Genomic DNA, 18,667 nt, shown 5'->3' with positions numbered 1-18,667 from the left:
CATGGCAAAGAAGAACTTTGAGCATGTTTTTTAACCCCTTCAGCGCGGCGCGAATTTTCGCGCTGTGCTGAAGGTTCTAATGAGCCTCTCGGCTCATAACAGAACGGTTCCGTCATGAGCACAGCTCAACCGACGCTCATGACGGAACCGTTCCGTCATGAGCATGGAAGGGGTTAAAGGATTTTCATTGGAAAACAGAGGAACAGCAACAAGGATTCTTATTACTTTCAAGTACAGGAAGAGAAATATTTAAAGTTTGGTGCATGGTCTACATTACAGAAAGTTTTTACCAATGTAGCACTATAAATCCCTTAAACTCATGACAGCTGGTATTTTGGGAGCTTTAAATTAAAGATCACTAAAACTCAGGCGCGTAGACATTATCAAGTGCTAACTCCCACAAAGTTTTGCCAATATTCACTTACGAAACCTTTGTCCAGCTCCCATCAAAAGTGATCAGCACTCACCATTTACTTTCTTGAACATCCCATACATATTTTCCAGGTAGTCGTGGTCAAGGAACCACACAGAATCATCCTTCTCATCCTCGTCAAAAGGTACTGAAAAGGAACAAGGGAAACTATTTTAGTAAGCAGAAATAGAATGAAATCTGATGTAAGCAACCAGTGGGTGCATGGATAAGCTTGATAAAGCAAGATCAATAGGAACAATCAACACACAGCAACACTAAAAAAAATTGAGGGTTTGTAGGTGGGTCTTTGGTTTAAATTAATCTAGCTATTTCTTAATAGCAGCAAAACAACAATCCGTTCCTAAATACTGGGAATCGTTCAGTGCAAACAAAATCTAATTCCAAAATGGCCGAAAACTGCTAAAAAAAAGACTCATTAAGTAATTAAAAATAATAAGATCATGTATTGTGCAGATTTTGACTCTTCAGTACTGCAAATTACAGGTGTAACCATTATTAATTTCAGAGGTACTCAGCAAGACAGTAAAAAGCATAAACACAGTGACATGTTCCCATCTGTGGTGAGCAGTGAACTTCATTCATCTCAAGTACCAATTTTCTCTTATTTTTCAATACCATTTCCAGCCAATCAGGTTGTGATGATAGACTACTATCTGAAGATAAGCCTTGGGTTTTTCAAATGAACACCAACACAAAGAGTTACACACAAATGCATTTAAGTAGATTTAAGTACAACACAGATAATGCTCCACAGACAATTACCGTGAGAAATAATACCCATCAACAGTAGCCGGTCATGAGAAATCAGCTAAACAGAAATAGTGTTTCTCAAAGATTATGCAGGAGGACTGAGGCCGTTAAGAAACTAGTTAAAGGGGATGATGTTCACTTAGCTGAGCCATCAATCAGGGGGTGGCATACATACTGCACGGCTGAAGAGGGTGCTGCCTGCACAACCCAAATCCACAATTAATAAAGAATAACATACCTTGCTGTGAATTATTAAGAGTATAGCCCAGGTGAGGTGTTTTGCTCACCATTCATATAGATAAAAAGGGACCACAACTCAATTCATAGCAAAATCAGGTTTCATCAAACAAATACTAGCATTACATTAAGCCTGTTGGTTGGTAGGCAAGGGGGGCAGGAGATAGATTCTGTGTGTGTGCGCATGTCTGGAAAATAAGTGCTCATAGTGTAGGACAGTAAATTGAGCCAGAGCAAACTTACTACAATTACCCACAGATAACCTCACAATTGCCTGTAATCAAGAACTTGTGTGTTTGTCTAATTCTGAGCAAAAGCATTCAGCATTGCTTTGTGCTGACATAGCAAGTTTCAAGCCAGAAATTATGTGTAGATGGATATACATGAACAGTGTACATGGCACCCAGTTCCTCAAATACGACAGGGTGATTAATAACGGTATGGGCCTCATCATTGGCTTGACATGATAATGGATCTATGCCAAACCCCTGGACATTATGAATGCAGGCCTCGAAAAATCATAATAATGTAACAATACCTGCAAGTCTAGTGACTTAAATAATCTACTCGACCAATTTGTAATGCTCTTGACCCATAAACTGGTTTCAAATGATGTGATCATTGGCAAATATTTGAATTCATTGAGCAGCTATTTTCTTCATGATCACATATGAGAGCACCTCCAAATGTGCCAGTTCAGCGTATTTGCATTACAAAAAACTATTTTATTTGATCTAACAGACTAAAATTCCATATAATAACAAATCTAGCCAAATATAGGATACACATGAGCCCTGGTTTGCCTCTTAGTTCACTAACAGCATTGTCATCAGGGCAGGGCAGGAATGTTTCTCAAATCATGTTTAAAGGCTACCACTTTGAATCAATACATAACTAAAGCATGAAGTGGTAACACACGGTCATTTGTAATTAGCAGCCTTTACATTGAAATGGCAACAAACGTGACATTCAGCTTTACTGATAAAACTCTATAGTGTACAAACAATAATGTTTGGAAATATAGTTTCTTCAAATTTGTCATTTGCACATCACCAAGTAAAGTGTTGTGGTTTGTTTTACTCCCGTTTGCATCACACTTAAATACAAAAAGGGGGTTTGCAATTCCTGATATTATGAAATATTGTAATATTAATGTACAGGCTATTTATTTAAATGTCATGCGTTAGAGAAAAATAACTGACATCTTCAGACAGCTCACTTGACAAAAACCTCAAACTCTAGTAAGAGAAAAATAAACCTCATTTTCCAAGCAGCAATTAGTTAAAAGACAAGCTGACATTTGACCTCTTTTCTTGAACAGACAGCAAATGTGTCAAGATAAAAACAAAATGTAATGGCATCTTTATTGCTCATTCGCTTTCTAAATGAACAGAGCACTTTTTCCTTTCCAGCCTAAGTTTACTCACCAGATGCGACTAGGGGTGCTAAAAATAGCTCGACCTGATCAACTTTTACTTGCATTTGTGAGTGGGTGAGTAGATTTTCGAGGCCTGGGATGGGTACCCTTTCCTATTGAGTAGCATTCAAACAGAAGAGAATACAGCACAGATGCAATGGGCTGTTGACTGATCTCTTGAAGCACGTTAAACTCACCTGCAAAACTGTTGGATACATCTAATATTTTCTTGTGCCATGAGCCAAGCAGCACTCCAACAACTCGCTTCTGGTTCCCAACTTTCCCAATTCTAAAGAGATTCAAGTACAAACACATTATCACTGCACAAGACTGAAGAAGACATGTATGTGTGTGCCAAAAATGAAACAACTGGCAATACCACAGGAATGTTAAATTTAAGACTTTTTACCGAGTGCCTTTAAATATCTGGGTGCAGGACATTTAAAAATAGAATCAATTACTTGATTCTTTTGCACACATCTTCACAAACAGGGAACCCCTGTCTCAAGAGTAAGTACATAACTACTGAAAATTGTGTCCAAGCTTGGAAATGAAACCTTGTGATTTCAAATAACCATGCTGGAAAATCGGTGTTGGCTAAGTCAGCTCTCTGACCAAAAGGAAGATTAAAGTAGAACATGAACTATTAAGTGTATTCTAACCATGAATACTTCGCAGTAAACGTTTGTAACAGTGACATAGCTAGAATCACATGGAGAAAGCTTCAACATACAAGCTAATATGGAGCACTCTGTTGGGAGAATCAACAAAATTAATGTACAATTCATTTTAAATTGGGATTTGTAACAATGAAGACCAATTGTTTTTTTTGGGTTAGTAGAAACGGCTGAAAAAGAATATATACTGTGTTATGTGAAGCTGTAAATTGTCAAATGATTTTAAAAATTGGTTTACACTGGCTTCTTAAAAGTTTTTGCAACCTGGATGTAGCCGTTATGGATTCCTAGTTATCAGCTATTTTCAGAAGATGAACCTTTTCAAAGTCATACACATGTTAAGAAACTTCAATAGTTAACAATGCATGACAGTTAACAAGCCCAGATCTGAATTCTACAAAGTCTAACATGCATGTATTCTCTCTTTCTGAACCTTATCCTATGACCACTGAAAGCCACTGCCTGGGCCTGAATGTCTTCTCGAATATCCAATGTGTGTGTCCCATTCCAACATCGAACATACATAGCATGAATCATAAAAAATATTTGTCCACCCAAGTTTAAAGCAGTGTGCCAATAAATACCAAATTTGAATTCTGAATTTCAGAATCAAAATGCTGAATTTTACATTGCCAATGGCTTTTGCTAATGCCGCCAGCAGAGGGAAATGTCTGCCTTTGCAAATTGGGAAGCAAATAGAACTTTTGTGGGCGTTCTAAGGAGGCACTAAATTAAAAATAAGTAACCGCCCACAAACCCATATGTTAGTGGCTAGTCACATTCCTCTTTGCAGGCAGGTTCCAGAGTGGAGAGACACAAAAGTACTATTGTCATGGACATGAGTAATTGCTTTTAATGGTTAATATAACAAGCATTTTCAATGCAATGGGTCTCGATTTTGCAAGCGCTTACGCTATTGGCATTGTAAATTTTATGTACAACACATATATAAAAGGCATTGTTATTTTTAATGGCAAGAGCTCAAACTACCGCAAATGCAAAACCACTTTAATGGTGGCCACCCCCCCACGTTTTTTAGAAACAGCTCTCGTATTCAGATTACAGTAAGCAGCGTCTAAAGATAGGGGCGCAGCCAACATTAAAGTGAAAGCGCGTATGGGACGCCTTCACCCAAAGTGAAAAAAATGTATTACTTTCGCATGGTTCTGTAACACTGCAGCTAAAGTGAAAGCAGCACACACTGGTAATCTATACTACTATTATAAATAGAGAACAGAAACCTTTTGGCAAGGTAAACTCGAGAACCACAGCGCCAATCCACACACCAAATACATTGTTGTAATCCTCAGGGTGTGTAGATGGACATAGGCTGCATAAAATTTTAAAAAATCGTAAATTAAAATTTAAAAACATAGTAGTCCCCTAAAAGTAGCGCCAGCTGCGACCTAGCGATGTCTGCAACGTGCGTGATGACGACAGGAGGGGAGGAGCGGTGACGAGCGGGGAGGAGCAGCGAGGAGTGGCGGTGAAGTCCGGAGCGCGGGGAAGAGCGGCGGCTCAGGTAAGGCAAGAGGCGGGAGGCAGGAGGCGGTCTGGGCAATGTCGGGGCGGGCGGGGTAAGGCAAAGGCGAGGCGGGAGGCGGGCAGTCTGGGCTATTTCGGGGCGGGCAGGGGCCGGGGCGGGAGTGCACCCAAGCCTGAAATGTTGCCCCCAGCCCCCTTCTGCCCTGGGCAACGCTGCCGGAATCGGGAAATGCTGCCCCTGATGCCCCAGGCAACGCTGGGGCGGGCTGCTAGCTAAATAAATAAGTGTGGCGCTCAAGTGGAACTGTGGCGCTCAAGTGAAAGCGCTGCTCAAGCTCAACCTAAAAACGCAACACAGCCAAGTGGAGGTTCTGAAACAAGGTATTATCCCTTGAAAAAAATAAAATAAACATAAAGTAGCAACACATGTACCATGCTCGTTTGCATTAAATTTCCGAATGTGGCACTGTCCACTTAATAAACATTCTTTATGCATAAACGTTACGCCTAGAAGTACTCCTGGGAAAACAATGACTGTGCCAATTTACATAGAGTGCCTTTGGAATTGATTTAGCATTCCACGAAAGTGGAAAATACATTCGAAACATAGGACAATTCCCAGTGGAGTAAGATCCGGGCTTTTCCACTCTGACCTTTATGAATCACCCGATATAAACAATGTAAAACTAGATTACAGGCCGAATTGACATTTAAGCAATCCTTCACACCAGAACATACATTAACTTATTTACAGATGCAAAAGCATTTCTAAAGCTACCACAGTTTATTATGACTACATCTACAGTCCTGCCAGTAAACGTTAGTTCCAAAGTGAACCTTGATGAACAAAATATGTATGGCCAAAGCCAACAGGTCTAGCTTTTGAGCCTAGTGGTTTTGCTATTGCAGTGTTAAGATGTTGTGCAGCATCAACAAAATCCTAAAACGCTTTTTGGCCATACTGGCCAGCATCAGCCATCAGTACCCAAAAAAATAAATCAATAATAAGTGATGGCATGAACACTGTCGCCAGTCACATAATTTTGTGAGTGCATGCAAACAGAATGATGGGGCTCAATTTTCTAATTGTGTTCTTAATTGCTGATACAAGATGGTGGACACCACATGGATCAGTAAATACAAAATATGAGATTTTTTGTGAAAAATAAAAATACAAATGGACTGCAGCATGGGGTTGCAACAGAAGAGCAGGTGAAAAACAAGACGGTTGGGCAACAGCAATACAGAGGGGGAGAGTTTGACAAGTGCACGAGAGAGATGCACACAAGGAACAGTGCAACACAAAGGAGTTGGGAGGAAGAGCAAGAGGTGCACAAGGGAGATAACATGGAAGAAGGGAGCGTGGGGCCAGAAGCATACAAGAGAGAGTACAGAGCCGAAGGGCATGCATTTGGTGGGGGAGAGGCACACAACGGATAGACGTAGAAAAACAAACACACTCCCTCATAAAATGCTTAAACAAAAAGAAACAATTGTTCTCTAAAAGTGAGCAGTGTAAGAATAAAAAGCAGCCAATCAAAACAATTGCAAGAGGATATGCTTCAGAAAGGGACAAACACAAAAAGAGGAAAAGCAAGCTATTGAATAAGAAGTAAGTTAATGTTATGTCAATGTGTAAAGCGTACTTATCACCAGTGAGGGTATCCAGGCACCTTGAGCATATGTGTAGGCACGTGGTCCCTCTAGAGCAGCGGTCTTCAATCTGTGGGGCGCGACCCCCAGGGGGGTCGTGGAGGGCTGGGAAGGGGGTCGCAGATTCTGCAGAGTGCAGTTCCTGGCATTGGGCTGATCGAGGGTGCTCACGGCAGAGGCCTAATTCACACCGAGGTGTGAAAAACATCAACGCCTCATTAAGAAGTAAAAGGTCTTTTAAAGACCTGTCAAGTACTTGGGTGTGACTGTGTGTGTCCCTGAAGCTGTTACAGCCGGGTTCACATACACGAGCTGGGGAAGGGGGCTGGGGGGTGGGGTCTGGGGGGAGCGGGCTGTAGTGTATCCCTTTGAGTTCAATGGATGTTGCGCACCTGGAGCTGTGGGTCCCGTGACACGTCCCCCGCCCCCAGAAGGGAGGCCCAGAGATGCCCTCCCATGAGTGGGAAAAAAGAATGAAGACGACGCAGAGAGATACCACCCCCCCCCCCCCCCCCATGAGAGAGGCACAGAAAAGGTGGGTGGATGAATGATGGGTGGATGAAAGGCTGAAGGATGGATGGATGGATGTGTGAAAGGGTGGATGGATGAATGATGGATGTATGGATGGAAGGATGAAAGGGTAGATGGATGAAGGATAGATTGGTGAAGGATAGATGTATGGATGGAAGAATGAAAGGGTGGACGGAAGAATGGATGGATTAAAGGGTGGATGAATGATGGATGGATGTGTAAAAAGATGGGTAGATGAATGAAGGGAGAATGGATGGATGAAAGGGTGGATGGATGAATGATGGATGTATGGATGGAAGGATGAAAGGGTGGATGGATGAAGGATAGATTGGTGAAGGATAGATGTATGGATGGAAGAATGAAAGGGTGGACGGATGAAGGATGGATGGATGAAAGTGGATGGATAAATGATGGATGGATGGGAGGATGAAAGGGTGGATGGATGAAAGGGTGGATGGATGAAGGATGGATGTATGTATGGATCGGAGGATGAAAGGGTGGATGGATGGATGGATGTATGTATGGATGGGAGGATGAAAGGGTGGCTGGATGTATGGATGGATAAAAGGCTGCATGGATGAATGATGCATGGATGGATGTGTGAAAAGGTGGGGGATGAATGATGGGTGGATGGATGAAAGGGTGGGTGGATGGATGTATGGATGAAAGGGTGGATGGATGTATGGATGGGAGGATGAAAGGGTGGATGGGTGAAGGATGGATGGATGTATGGATGGGAGGATGAAAGGGTGGATGAAGGATGGGAAGATGAAAGGGTGGATGGATGTATGAATGGATAAAAGGTTGCATGGATGAATGATGGATGGATGTGTGAAAAGGTGGGTGGATGAATTATGGGTGGATGGAAGGAAGGGTGGATGGGTAAAGGATGGATGTATGGATGGGAGGATGAAAGGGTGGATGGATGTATGAATTGATAAAAGGTTGCATTGATGCATGATAGATGGATGTGTGAAAAGGTGGGTGGATGAATGATGGGTGGATGGAAGGAAGGGTGGATGGGTAAAGGATGGGTGAATGGATGGATGATGGATGTATGGATGGATGATGGATGTATGGATGGATGATGGATGTATGGATGGATGATGGATGTATGGATGGATGTGTGAAAAGGTTGGTGGATGAATGATGAGTGGATGGATGAATGAAAGGGTGGATGGATGAATGATAGATGTATGGATGGAAGGATGAAAGGGTGGATGGATGAAGGATAGATTGGTGAAGGATAGATGTATGGATGGAAGAATGAAAGGGTGGACAGATAAGGATGGATGGATGAAAGGATGGATGGATGGATGAATGATGGATGGATGGATGTGTGAAAAGGTGGGGGGATGAATGATGGGTGGAAGGATGAAATGGTGGGTGGATGGATGGATGAAAGGGTGGATAGGTGAAGGATGGGAAGATGAAAGGATGGATGTATGAATGGATAAAAGGTTGCATGGATGAATGATGGATGGATGTGTGAAAAGGTGGGTGGATGAATGATGGGTGGATGGATGGAAGGAAGGGTGGATGGGTAAGGGATGGATGTATGGATGGATGGAAGGATGAAAGATTGGATGGATGAAGGATGGATGTATGGATGGAAGGATGAAAGGGTGGATGGTTGGATGTGTGAAACTGGGTGGATGAATGATGGAGGGATGTGATGAGGTCTAACAGGCGCATTTATGGTTGTCAAAAGTTGATGATGAGGAGTACCAGTTTCTAGAAACTTTTGTCGGAAGGGGGTCCTTACGCCTAAAAAGGTTTTACAAGGGGGTCTCGGCATCAAAAAGTTTGAAGACCTCTGCTCTAGAGTTATTGAAAGAGCTAGGTCTTCAGCTTCTTGGAGAACTACTGAAGTGAGGAGGAACCTATGATGAGAGTGATAACAAAGCCAACCAATGGTAAGCAGTGGGGTGGAATTTAAGCTCACAATAGGGCTTTCTTAACCAAAGAGCTGGCGCTAAAAAGGTCACAAACTAGAAGTTTGTTTCAAAAACTTCTGTCTGATTGGGAGCTAGTAACATTCACATGATGCCATGTGGTCTACACAATGCCTTATTTTTAGCGAAGAATCTGTCTAACCTTGATCCTACACTGACCCCTTTCAAGTCTTCACAACAGACCAATGACAAATTCACCACATGGCTTTGACAAGAACTGCACAGAAATCGAAAATGGAAGAAAGCATGCTGGACAAATCTGCAAATTATTTAAAGACAAAGAAAACCCTTTCTCCTTTGGAAGTGGTCCACCCACTCTGAACGCCCTCTCAGGGCAGCTTTAGACAGCTCTGACAGCCCATCTTAGAGGATCAAGTCTTGACTGTTCTTCAGGGCCAGTGACAATTATAAGAAATCTCACACTCCAACTGTTTTCTAGTTAGTACCTGCAGGGGCATTTGTCCTCACTGGTTCTTAAGCCTTTCGAAAGGTTCAAAAACTCTCTGCATGTTGGTAGCGTCACTGCCACACCAAAACAGAGTAAACACACCATTAAAGAGTGTTTTTCTCATTTCCAAACAAGCAGCTAAAAGTACGCCTCTGGCCACACTCATGTCCAATATCTGAGCACTCACAGATTAAGACTCATTAAAGGTTCTTTCAGCGGGCTCGGACATCAACCACAAAACTTCCCTGGGATGCCTACTAGCTGAAACCATGGTTTAGGGTATTTCACATGGGTAAAAAAAATCATGTCCCTAACCAAGAAGTGAATTAACCTGGAGTCCTTCGGATGTGACTCCAGTAAAATTGTGTGAAATACTGTAGGATTTTCTGCAGCTCTTTTATTACTATAATAATGTCAATCATGCGAGTTGTGGGGATCCCCAAGGTGGCTTTGTTCGAATAAAAACTGGCTGATTGATCTCCTTACTTTTTAGGTCGAGAAATATAATTGCAGCAGTGTCTACATGATGCAAAGTTTATATCCTACCAGACATCTGCCCAGAACAGGGGACTTTGGACATCAGACATTGACTTAACACAGTTCAGGTCTTTCTGGAAAGTTAATACTGCAGGCCAAAAATACAAAGCCCCAGCTGCTATTGTACTGAATTACTTGCCATGGTATGCCAGCCAACAACACAACGCTCGCATTCACAATAAACTACTTGCCTATTTGCCAGCTGAGCCTAGACAGGTTGTATAAGCGGACATGCGACTGGAATCAATTTGGTAAAAGAGTATTTTATGACAAAGAAATAAAAATAAATAACGGGATGAGGATTTCTGAAAGGGGAAAAACAGAGACCCTCGACGGCTTTATGAATGGATGTGTAACAGCACTAGGGCCAAATCACAGTTCTCAAACCATGCACATATAATTTGCAAGGAAAATATTTACTGCCTTCACTTCTACCTTACGGGTTACTCTGATTTTCACTGCTTCTGCAACACACCAGAAGCAAACTTAACCTGTGACTCAAAAGTGAATACTTAAAATATTGCTCAGTCTAAATCTTCTTTCAGAAGCAACAACGGTGTAATAAATGTTCCTTGTTACGCTTGTTAATGACTCCATACAGGTACAAATGACACTTTGGTTCATGTCAAACTAACTATGAGCCCCGGCCTAAACACTGGTCTGTTCGAGTAGAAACTACACTGAATCCAGCCAGTCACAAGAACATCTGATAGAATAATGCACAAGTATGTAATATGATGGACAATCAAGTAGAATCCAGTAGAAGATGTTTCCAAGATGTTTATTAGGTAATTAAGAATATAAATTACGAACCCCACCAGGAGCAGCCTGTATCATGCTCAGCCCCTTCAGCAACTGCCCTAACTCTCTCACTAACGTTCTGAATACTAACATTCTAAACTACAATCACAATGCTGAGCATCATATTACAACATCTCCCTCCTTAACAAAGAAAAGGGAGAAATTAATAAGGCAAGTTATAATGCAACATACTACAACATTTCCCTCCTATAAATTGAAAAGAGAAAACATGCTAGGCAAGGTACAATGAAAATTGGAAACAAGTGAAAGCGTCAAAAGATTAATAGTGAAACATTAAAAAAAATTTGAATGACAATAGAGAAAATAGAACAAGCAGACAAAGCACAAAAGACAATACAGTCTCGCATCAACTATCTCACACAAAAGAGTACACACACTCCCTCACTTCAACAACAAAAAACTAGATACACAGTCCATGAAAACTGGCCAGGCTGACACGAATAGTGTAAAAAGTGCAGAAAGAAGAGAAAAATTAACAACAAATAAGGTACTGAGATTTTGAGAGAAAAAAAAGTGTGCTAAAAGACACATGACACAGTGTACGACATGAGACTGAACAGATGTGTACATAGATGTCCACACAAATGTGGGACAACTCACATGCAACAGTAATAGATGTGGAGAAAGACCACATAGATGTGGAGAATGACCACATAAAACAGTAAAACTGTGAAGTGGAGAAAGACCACTTGGGTGTGGAGAACGACCACGTAAAACAGTAAAACTGTGAAGTGGAGAAAGACCACTTGGGTGTGGAGAACGACCACACGAAACATTAAGGTTTTCCTCAAACATGTTGGAAAGAAAACAGTGAACAAATGTGGAGAATGACCACATGGAAGAGTAAAAGCAGTGAAATGCCCCCTAATATATATATAAAATACATATACTTTTTAAAATATGACAAATAAAACAATTCAAATTACAGTAGGAAGAAAACATGCAAGAATAATTATGACTCTAAAGCTAATTACATCTGCATAATGTAAAACATAAGCTGATGGAGCAAGAATAAACACTTGTTAAAATCATGGGTATGAAAATCTGCATTTTAAGTCACTATCATTCCTTATTGAAGTGAAACGATTAACATAACCATTAGATGTTGCAGATAGCACAGTTGTCAAAAATGTCATAAGTTCCAAGGAGACAGATTAAGATGAGCTTTATGTGAGGAGTCATCCAAATTCAAACCACAAAGGAAATAAGTAAATAAGTACCTGCGAAAGATCCAATAAATCAATGCGAGGTCCTTGAGTCAAAATCAAAATATAGGTACAGCGGAGAACAGTGGAAAATGTGCCTAGCATTGTAAAAAATAAGACTGAATTGTGATAGGCAAACATAAGGTAAAGCGTGCCCATCGCGGTTGGAAAACTGTTGTGAAATAAACAACTGAAAAATAAAGCATGCCTATTGCTTTGATGAAAATGCTAAAATGCATTTTGAAAAGACAAAAACAAAGCGTGCCTATCGCTGTAGAAATTGCTGATGTGAAATAGGCAAATCCAAAATAAAGCGTGCCTATCGCTGTAATGAGGATGTTAAAATGACGTACGGAGACGGAACAAAGAAGATTTCACATGATGTGAAGTGCCAAACTAAAATGGCTGCACGTCGACGCGATAGATGCCGGAAGGCTCCCGTCAACTACGTGCTTCCAAATGTCACTGTTCCCGTCAAAAGCGTGCTTCCAAGTGTCACTGAGGCAGACTCACGTCATAGTGAAAGATGACGAAGACACGGTGGCACGGAAACAGGTGAGGTGGCATGAGCTGAGTGCGTTCGCTGTGAAGCTCGAGCGCGTTTTGAACTTGGTAAAGCGGTTTAACTGTCAGGTAGTGGGATGGTATAGAAAGAATTAAAAAATGAATAAAAATGAAATAAAATGACACGCTATGTGCCGGACCACAAAGGGTGAAACAGTACGGAACATAAAGCACTCTGGTAAACGCAGCAAATAAGATGGGCTCACCTGTCGTGCAGTTCATCTAGGGGCTGCACCCTACCTTTAAGTCCGAAACTAGACTTGTGCGCTGTAGGTTGTCAGCAATGTGGGAAGTGTACTTAGGCTGCCGGTAACTCAAGAAATGAAGTTTTGAAAACATTGAAGAGCAGGCAAGGCGGCTGAAACGCGATGTAGCTGAGAGATCTGCAGTGCAGATGAAGACGAACGATAACAGGTCACGTACTTCACTTGTAGAACTGCTAACACTTGTACTTCGGTTAAAGGTCGTCCATTCGCCTTTCCTTCCCCGAACTGGTTAAGTGTGGGCGACTGATGTGTAATCTGCTCTGCAACAGGAACGTGTCACACTCACCGGTCAGCAGCAGTCAAAGGTAGAAAGAAAACAAACAGCAACTGGCACATAAAAGTAGTAGGCGACCGATGGACGGTCACTAGTGGGGCTCTCGGTGCCAAAATACTTGAACTTAGTGAAAGGATTTCTTCTCCGTATAGATTCTTATCTTTTAAGTTTCTTTTTTTTCGTTTCGTTTTCCCTTTAGAAAGTCTTTAAAATTAACGTGGAGGTCTGCCCCACTCCTGGTACCAAATGTAATATGATGGACAATCAAGTAGAATCCAGTAGAAGATGTTTCCAAGATGTTTATTAGGTAATTAAGAATATAAATTACGAACCCCACCAGGAGCAGCCTGTATCATGCTCAGCCCCTTCAGCAACTGCCGTAACTCTCTCACTAACGTTCTGAATACTAACATTCTAAACTACAATCACAATGCTGAGCATCATATTACAACATCTCCCTCCTTAACAAAGAAAAGGGAGAAATTAATAAGGCAAGTTATAATGCAACATACTGCAAAGTAAATGCACAAGTAAAAATGACAATGAGTACTGTACTCTGCTTTGGAAGGACATACTATCTCTGCGGGCCATGCTGCCCAGAAGGTCACTACTCATCAAGGTTTGACCTGGTCTTAATTTGATTGCCAGCTGGGATTTTTCCTTTTTACTACTCACTTGAATAGAATACGCGCTGGCCTCTGTGCACTATTGGAGGTTTCGCCGATTTGAGATTGAGAAAAGGGGTGTTGACTCTTACCTCGGCTCATCAGATTAGAACATATTTGGCACATTACTCATCAGTTAAGGGTATCGGCAACTGTACTGCTTATTTCAGCACCGGATTTCGCCTTTTGGGGTACTATTATACAGGGCTCGAAAAATCAAAAAATTATACTAGTCCTGCAGGACTATTACCTTAAAAAATGTCCTCGACCTAACTGCAACCCACTTGACCTCGGTCTGTGAAAGCGGAGCAAATGTGACAAGATAACAAGATTTAAAGGCATCTTTATTTGCCATCAACTTTGTGAGCAATAAAAATGCTTTTAAATCTTGTCATCTTGTAAACATTTGCTCCGTTTTCACAGACAGAGGACAAAAGTTGGTTTGTTTTCCTACTCGCCAGAAAGGGCGAGTAGGACCTAAAAACAGTTTGACCTTGTTGAATTTAGCTCGACTATGCGAGCGCTCGAGTGGAATTTTCGAGCCCTGATTATAGTATGTGAGTTCAGGAAAACACTATCACTTTGGGAGCTTGTGAGGCCGCAGTTACAAGGTGGTGACCTTTCACTTTTATTGTAGGTGTGACCAGGCTTGCTCCCTACACATTCCTGATATCTGTGACATACACCTTTCTTATGCTTTGAAAAAGTCTTCATGATAAGACGAAATACATATCGGCAAGTCGCGTGCTGGGAGCTTTTAATGAATAAAAGTGATTTTTTGGAATAAAGACTATCAAATAGCAAGATTACTATATGTCCTGGGCTCTTATATTTTGGATTAATGTTGTTGACAATGTCTTTACATTTGAGCTAAATTGGGTTATTCATACCCATGGATGTGATACACATGTTAATGACTAGGGAGTAATACGTGGTGTGCTGTTAAAGCCCTTTTTTCTTTTCTTGTATTTATAAATAGTACAACACAGAAATCCAAAGTAGGACTGTCACCCAACCCAGTTTAAGCACTAGATATAAAAATAAATGAAAGTCCACACACCTGTAACTATCTTAAACACCTCACTGCTAACACTGTAAAGAAAATCTCAAGCTTTAAACTACAAATCCACAACAGAAAGAAGGCCCCCCACCTTCCTTCACTAAATCTCAATATACCTTAATTTGTTTCTAAACATTGCTGGCCATTGTCCATTTACTATATATCACAATAAAGTATCTCACTATACATTAAATCCAAACCACTATTTGCTTTAGAATAAGGACGTGCCTCCTTTTCCTTACATGAAGCCCCACTCTTTTAGCATAAAAAAGGAACCCAGAGACTCACAATAGCAACACTTAAATGTTCAGTGTTTATTACAGGACACTTTTCCTTCACTGTGTATGAGAACCTTCAGTCACAATGCCATATTCTAGCCCCTTTTCTCTTCAACATACTTTAAATCTCACCAAGCCTCCTTTTAGTATACAAAACTTTCGGCAATCACTCAGCATGCGTAGATACTGTTGCTAAATCCAACACAGGCCTAAAAAATGCAGGCTACCTCCACTTTGATTTGATGTGCCCCTATTTGCAAATCCTGAGTTTCTGACATACTTATGGTTCAGCTAACAAATCATAACAGACAGCCACAATGTAGCAGCAAGTAATGAAAAAAATGATTAAATAAATGTTTTCTGCTCAGATTGAAATGTGAGCAATCACTGGACAGCCGAGGTGTGACCTGAAAAAAGCTGACAGAAATGGACCAGTTTGGAAAAGAGATTAAATGCATGAACATATCCTGAAATCCATTTAACCATCTACAAACATCATGCACTCTACAGCACCTATACTGAGGTTAAGTCCACTTTTAAGGTCTACTAACTTGAGTTTTGCAAGATCAGATAATTAAGTTAAAAGGAAATACTATGACTAATACACACATCTCCTAGATCCATAGCTAGGAAATTGGCACAGACCAATGTCTGCATAATGTGGTAGCATGGGGCAATGTCAATGTTTAATGAGGTTTTCATAGGCTTATATCCTTTCAAGGCTACTCAATTTAACATTACGATGGGATCATGAGTTATGTATGGTTTATGCAGCATTCTTTAAAGAGGTGAGATTTTGACTCTTTCCTGATTGCAGCTGTCCGGATAGATTAGTGGACTGTTGTTCCAGATCGTAGGTGCATAGATGTAAGAGTTCTGCTTCCTTGTTTTTTTCTTCTTTTCTATAATTCTTTGTCTGCGCCTGATGAGTATGGTCTTGCAAGGGGGTGCTGGCCATGGCTGTGTAAATGATGCAACTGGTTTTGAAGATGGTGCAGACTAGCAAGGGGAACTAATGGAGTTCCAACAGGATGTGGGCGATGTGATTATACTTCTTCAGTCTCTGGGTGAGACGTACTGCAACATTTAGTGTACCCCTCACCAGTACGAGTATGGAGCCTGTATTTGATAGCGTAGCAATTTGAGAAAGGTATGCAAACCGGAACAGCCCACCAATCGGAGTTCTCGGGAAATGCCCTCTCATGGCTTGAATCTTTCCTTCAGGAAAGGTATTTTAAGGTATTTGAGGGAGATTGCCATTCATCGCCGATACCCTTGCAGTGTGGGGTTCCACAGGGCTCCTCCCTTAGCCCCATACTTTTTAATGTGTATATGTCTCCCTTAGCTGAGATAGTGGCCCCCTACGGAATTTAATCAATCAACTATGCTGATGACACGCAGCTCGTGGTCTCTCTGAACCAGGCTGATCTGCCCCATACGAGTTTCAGTGACTGCCTTGAGGAGGTAGCAAAATGGATGGGCCAGTCTCAGCTCAAACTCAACAACGAGAAGACCGAACTGATGTTACTGGGCAAGAAGGCATAATTCCCCCACCTTATGGCCCCCGTCTAGGGGCGCTGGTCCTACCCCAAGAAACGCGATCAAGAGTTTAGGTTTCTGGTTAGATGAGGATCTCTCATTTAAAGTACAAGCCAGGAAAACTGCGGCCACTTGTTTCGGCCTGCTAAGATCCATATGCAAGATCCTGCCTCAACTGCCTGATAGAGCCAAAAAGATCCTAGTTCAGGCCTTGATTTTATCCAGGCTTGACTATGGTAACGCGCTCTCTGTGATCGGCAAACTCCAGGTAGTCCAAAACTCAGCAGCTAGACTGCTGACGAGCACCAACCACCGCTCCTCAGCCAAACCAGCGCTAAGATCACTCCATTGGCTACCAATAAAAGAACGGATACACTTCAAGGCCCTTTTTATTGCTCATAAAAATCTCCAAGGCAAAGGCCCCCGATCCTTACTAACCTGATTAAACCATACAAAATGCCCAGGAACCTGTGTTCCAATGATCTCAATCTGGCAGAAGTCAACAGAATCTACAAGGCCCGCTCTGGTGGTCGCCTTTTCTCCTATAATACCTCAAAGTTATGGAATTCTCTGCCCCTTTCCCTTCATCAGGAACCCAATCTCCTCACATTTCGCAAGAAAATAAAAACTTGGCTTTTTCCCGGAAACTAACTAAACAATCAGATCCCATCTCTCACTCTTAGACCCTCTGTCGCCGCGGCTTCAATCGCTGGGATGCTTCCGGGTAGCCATGTGCTATAAAAGAACCATTTTCATTTCATTTCATTTCATCTCACCCATCAAAAACTCATAATTATTAAAATGTACATATTGATGCTACTGACTGCACACCTCCACAAAACTGAGTAACATTGGGTTTGCAATGTGGGATATCAAAAGATGGTGTAATGCTACTCTAACTATATAGTGCGGTCTCATCAACATTACCTTTATCTGCCTACAGTGGAATGGACATATCACATATGTTTTACTGAAAGAGAACACTGAGCGGGCACATTAACAGTATACATATACCAACAGCACAATACACCGAGTGCTCGTTACACCAGGCCCACTACCAACACAGTACTTCAAAAACTGCAGTGTACTGTTATTGTTAATTAAAACTTGAAGGGCGCGCAATCTGCCATTCCGTGGAGCCAAGGACAGAGCAGGCAAGATTATGTGTTTAGTGTCTCGCCACAAAAGGAGGAATAGCCAAATGAATTAACTCCTTACATCGGGAGAGCGCGCATGACATGTCAAAGTCTTCTAGGCTCACTTCCTCTTAAAAGGGTTTCCTTGCAGTGAAATAGTCTCCCTTTGCTCTGCACCTCTTTCCTGACAACTCGACCCCTTGTCAGTTTGCCGTATTGCTCTGCCTGCTTGTCTCCCTAGTATTGAGGGCTGCCATGAGTCAGCGCTGAGCCAGGATATGCCGGGCCTCACCTGTTAAAGTGGTCCACAACGCTTAGGAGCACCAGAGGATGAACCACCACCCTTTCCACGGCGAGCTCCGGCATGCTGACCGTCGGAACGATGCGCTTAAGGGGTAAAGGAAAGCAAATACGACCAGAGTATTCTACCGGCACCACACTGCCAGTAATCAAAAGTCACTTCCGGAGTCACAAAACCCACGCCGGAAGCGCTTCCCCAACCATGGGCGGGACCAATGTAGCGAACAAAACAGAAGACGCCCGAACTGCTAAGCAATCCTGTGTGGCCATATTGTAATGGTGGATTTCAATGTATCTGGGCCCTTCCACCAACAATTGTGTGAAAAATGAAACAATTTGGAAATGCAAATTTGAATTTCATCAAATAGTACGTACGAGTAAATTAAAAGTCCGAAATAATAATACATTTTGAGATTGCGTTACATATTCCAAACT

The 18,667-nt window shown here is 41.7% G+C and overlaps 1 protein-coding gene across 1 annotated transcript in view; it reads right to left on the bottom strand.

Annotated features, from left to right (window-relative positions):
- Positions 1-18,402, bottom strand: part of PSMD7 (proteasome 26S subunit, non-ATPase 7) — a 42,363-nt gene extending 23,961 nt beyond the window's left edge. The window contains exons 1-3 of the mRNA XM_086948210.1: positions 18,225-18,402; positions 3,035-3,126; positions 468-560 (exon numbers count right to left, since the gene is read on the bottom strand). Of these exons, the coding sequence (XP_086804336.1) occupies positions 468-560; positions 3,035-3,126; positions 18,225-18,298 (259 nt within the window). The 5' untranslated portion in view covers positions 18,299-18,402. The remainder of the gene's footprint in view (positions 1-467; positions 561-3,034; positions 3,127-18,224) is intronic.
- Between the last annotated feature and the right edge of the window lie 265 nt (positions 18,403-18,667).

The sequence above is a fragment of the Lissotriton vulgaris genome, unplaced genomic scaffold, assembly GCF_964263255.1.
Source record: "Lissotriton vulgaris unplaced genomic scaffold, aLisVul1.2 SCAFFOLD_1690, whole genome shotgun sequence".
NCBI classification, from domain to species: domain Eukaryota; kingdom Metazoa; phylum Chordata; class Amphibia; order Caudata; family Salamandridae; genus Lissotriton; species Lissotriton vulgaris.
The sequence above is the reverse complement of the archived record's forward strand: the minus strand, read 5'-3'. Positions and strand labels throughout refer to the sequence as shown.